At 36.9% G+C, this 4,571-nt stretch overlaps 1 protein-coding gene across 1 annotated transcript in view; it reads left to right on the plus strand.

Moving 5' to 3' along the window:
- Positions 1–4,297, plus strand: part of LOC136831456 (uncharacterized) — a 13,849-nt gene extending 9,552 nt beyond the window's left edge. Inside the window, 6 exon segments of the mRNA XM_067091933.1 lie at positions 1–28; positions 647–670; positions 673–779; positions 1,002–1,194; positions 2,748–2,970; positions 3,868–4,297. The exon segment at positions 1–28 is cut by the window's left edge and continues 85 nt beyond it. Coding sequence (XP_066948034.1) covers positions 1–28; positions 647–670; positions 673–779; positions 1,002–1,194; positions 2,748–2,970; positions 3,868–4,066 — 774 coding nt within the window. The 3' untranslated portion in view covers positions 4,067–4,297.
- Positions 4,298–4,571: the final 274 nt, after the last annotated feature.

Consider the following 4,571-nt stretch of genomic DNA (forward strand, 5'->3'; position numbering starts at 1 on the left):
ATCCCTGGAGCAGTTTCCCATAAAGAAGGTAACATGCTCTCCCGAAATTTTGGCCGCAAAATAATGTCAGAATTATGTTGTGAAATAATTTCAGCTATATGTAAGTATATTGTTGGTTTTACTGTAATCTGTGAGACTATCCACGTAGCAGCAAGAGAGCTACATAATAATAAAAATATTATCATAATTACGATAGTCTACACCTGTGGTGGATGGGCTGGTCTCTCCTCTTGCAGCCTCAGAGATTATGTGTTAAGAACTAGGTCATCAAAGTAGCTCAAGTGCCAGATATTTTAAAAGAAATTTACAGAACAACATAGAATGTCAGAGTGGCATTGTCTGCAATATATTCAGACAGGAACCTACTTGTCAATCCTATCTTCTTTACATAAGTTATAAGCAGGGAAAACCCATCCCCGTAATGTGATAGGCCTATCTCCAAATAACAGAACAGCCATTTCCATCTGAACATTTGTCATTTGATTTCTCTTACTGTAAAAAGGCTGGATCTGGAATATCTTGTCTGTGGCTACCAGACAAAATATAGATATCGTCATATAATATATGAGAGTTCATAATAGTTGGGCTACTGTTAACTATATAATTTACATTAAAAAGGATGAACATTCATTTGATTTCTCCACAGCACTTGAAATGGGTCCATATTTGGAAAAAGACCAAAACCACCAAGTGATGGACTGGGTGTCAGAATGTTTTTTGAAGACAATCAGTGGCCAGAAGATCCTGCAGGAGATCAGAACACAGCTAAATACTTCAGGGTAGGCTTATAATGAATATTAGCAGGTTTGGGGGTGACAAGAAATTTTATAAAAGTTTGGTTTTATCATATGTTAGCTGACTCTGTTACCTAGTAACCCGTGCCTCTTCAGTGAATTTGTTCTGCAGCTGAAGATAATTAAGATCATTTCCAGTTTTAAGTTGCTGCTGTTGTCTCTTTAGAAAAATACTGTCATATATGATGACATCTCTTTGTTTTCCAGAAATGGATGGAGAATTATCACAAAAAGATGACCGACGCCTCCCTTGAGCTTCTTCGACTCATTGCTGAAGGCTTTGATGCTCCTACTGAGTTCTTTACACCCCTTTTTGAATATGATCACCTCTCTACTCTGAGACTTATCCACTATCCGGCTCGTCCAAACCCTCCTGAGAGTGCTAGGGATGGTGATTATGGTAAGTCAATTTAGAGAAAAAATGCATAACAACTTGCATTTATAAACTCAGCATTTGAAACGACGAACAGAAGGGACATTTTACATACCTTTACTTTGTCAGAGTTCTTTTTATTAGAGTTACATACGTCCCTATACAAAAGTTACTTGAACACAGAATCTACTGAAAGAAAATGAAAAAAGACGTTTTGTTTCTGAACATTTGAGTTTGTCATATCCCATAGTCAGGCCTAAGAATATGGTTCCAGTTTATTGCTGGTGTAAGGGCGATAAATCGCGCCTCTCCTTTCTTGTGTTTCTCCCTTCAGATGTACATTAACCACGTCATGTATATTACCTGTCTTTATTTCAGAATCTTTATGCACCTCATCTTATGCATCATTGTACGGCCTTTCCGCCGATATGTATATCTACCTTTTATATGCCATGTAACGAATATTGTATGTATTTTTATGCTTGTAAGAAAACATACAGTATTCGTTACATGGCATATAAAAGGTAGATGTACATATCGGCGGAAAGGTAATACAATGATTAATAAGATGAGGTGCAATAAAGAATCTGAAATCGCCCTTACAGGTAATAAACTACCATGACTTAGATTAATGTACATCTGAAGGGGAGAAACAAAAGGAAGGAGAGGCGTGTTCAAGAACTTTGTCGCCCATATGTTACACTGGAACAGATCTGCCAACATTCTTTTGCGGTTGCGAAGGACAAAAACTTTATTCTGAAAACAGGCAGTATGTCACGTGGTATATATGTACTCAAGACATTTATTACACCAATGACTTTCAGAGAGCTAGCCAATTACAAGATTGCCCCAAGACTTATGGCTTATGCCTTATGATTCCTAATACTAGTCTTTCATCGCTCGAAAATATGGAAAAAAAGAATGGATTCCAAAAAATTTATATGAAACTATTATATTCATTTGAAGAAATACTGGAAGGCAATTAACTTATGCCCAATTAGCATTTCGTTTACCAGCAAGACGAAAATAAGATTTTTGAGAACGATATTCTTTGCAATTAAACCTGTTTTTAAACAAAAACAAGATACCTCAACGTCAGATTTAGTGCAATGCACTCTCATTCATAAGCATACCTTAGTTTAACCAGACCACTGAGCTGATTAACAGCTCTCCTAGGGCTGGCCCGAAGGATTAGATTTATTTTACGTTGCTAAGAATCAATTGGTTACCTAGCAACGGGACCTACAGCTTATTTTGGAATCCGAACCACATTATAACGAGAAATGAATTTCTATCACCAAAAATAAATTTCTCTAATTCTTCAATGGCCGGTCGGAGAATCGAACACGGGCCCAGCAGAGTGCTAGCTGAGAACGATACCAAACCTTCCAATGAGTAACACTCTCATTCATAATAAAGTGATATGGATATAACCCTTTAATTACTGGTTTGTGTTTCTTTACGCATGTACTGTAGAGAGGGAAAATAGAATTGGAAAAAAGTTTCTTTTAGATACTTTTGCATCACTTATAACAGCTACTTTTCAGAGAGTTTCTAGTCTGGTGTTAATTTCTTTGTAGTTATCCAAACTGCAGAGCACAACGACACTGGCGTGATCACCCTCTTGGCTACATTCGAGGAGTACCCGGGCCTACAAGTGCGTTGGTGGGAGGACGACTCTTTACTTGATGTTCCTTATCGTAAGGGACATCTTGTGGTTAACATTGGGAATGTGTTGTCTTCCATCAGCGGAGGGAGACTCAAGGCTACTAGACACAGGGTCGTCGATGTCTGCGGCGACAGGTAATTTGGAACCAGACAGTAATCTCAGTAAAAATTTCATGCATACACGTCATCAACTTATTGCACGCACATCACAAACAGGCTGAATACAACCTGACAGCCTGTTATTAGTCCCAACCAGTGTTTCTTTCAGTTATCCAGCATTTCCCAAAGATTCGTTTTCCACTTACTGTCGTTGATTTTTTTTTCAATTGGTTTGTGATGCTAATGTAATACTCTGCCGTGTGTTAATGATATTTTACTGCAATGTGGACGCACCCTTATGGGATATGTTCTACATCTTGGCAATAAGTTTATTCATTCCATGTTTACTATAGGGTGCAATCAAGGACAACTAACATTTGTCCTCTGGAAAAAATAAACTTAACTAAGGCATTGCCCTCACAGTCACTGTAGTTCTTAAGGATGTCAGAATAACTTTGTCTTGTGCAAATAAAATATCAAAATCTAACACATCTCGTCCTGATAATTAGGAAGAATTAGGATGAGAGTTGACCAATCATGATAATTACAAGTCATGTTTCGCTTAAATAATTGTATAGTTGGTGATGATCTTACAAAACACAGACAGATGCAAAGCCTGAGGAGAAATTGAATTAATGAAACAACTAAATTTGACGTAAGTAACGTTCAATCAACTGAAATTGCAGACTGAATTAAGTTTCGTAGATCTGCAAAACTAAACAGAGTAAAATGAAGGAAAGTTTGTGGGCTGTTCTGAAAGTAGCCAGTCTAAGGATAAACTCCGCTGAAATCATATGTGCACAAGAAAAAGCTTCAGTTGTTTTTTCTTATCCAATGTTAAAACTAAATCATTGCCAACTTTCACAAAAGAGAAAACACTAGTTTTATTGTTTTTAGCTCCTTCTAACTTGAATCACTTTGGACCTTTGACAGATTATCGGTTCCTTTCTTCCTGGAGCCTCGATATGGGGGTAACATCAACGTAGCCTTGCCTGGAGGAACTCCCAAGCTTGGCTATGATCCCAAGGAGGTTGTGAAGTACGGGCCTTGGCTCTTCAAAAACATGACAAGATTTGCTGAATATAAAGATCTTATTGAGAGAGTTGCTAGGGAAGGATCCTTCATAAACTAAGCTGTAGCTTCCGGTAAAAGATTGTTTTTACTGTTACGTGGAATATTTGTTATTAGCTATCATCTTCGTCATATTTTTTTGACATTCAGGACATTTTTTCCAACAAATATCATTATATCAAAAAAGGTTTGTTTTAAGAGATTTTTTGACATCAATAAACGTGAGATGCACAATTTGTAGCGTCTTCCGTTAATTACCACATTCTCAATCTAATAAAAATAAGTTTGATTACTATTAATTTCAGTTTGTGATCTCTTGTTGCCATGTTGATTCTACTGGGAAAGAAATTACCTCTAATGAAATTTAGTTGTCCGTCAGGTAATCCAGGAGACATCAATCACTCTTTAGGACTTACAAAGAATTGTTGATGTTTTAGATACTTGCTCGACCAATGTTTTTATGAAAACAGTCAAACCATCCTGATAAATGATGAGGGATATTTGGAATTGTCTGTTGCATGTGGAATTGATTTGATTTATGAACATTTTGCCATAAAAAAAGCGCT

Source organism: Macrobrachium rosenbergii, chromosome 48 (genome assembly GCF_040412425.1).
Source record: "Macrobrachium rosenbergii isolate ZJJX-2024 chromosome 48, ASM4041242v1, whole genome shotgun sequence".
Lineage (NCBI taxonomy): Eukaryota > Metazoa > Arthropoda > Malacostraca > Decapoda > Palaemonidae > Macrobrachium > Macrobrachium rosenbergii.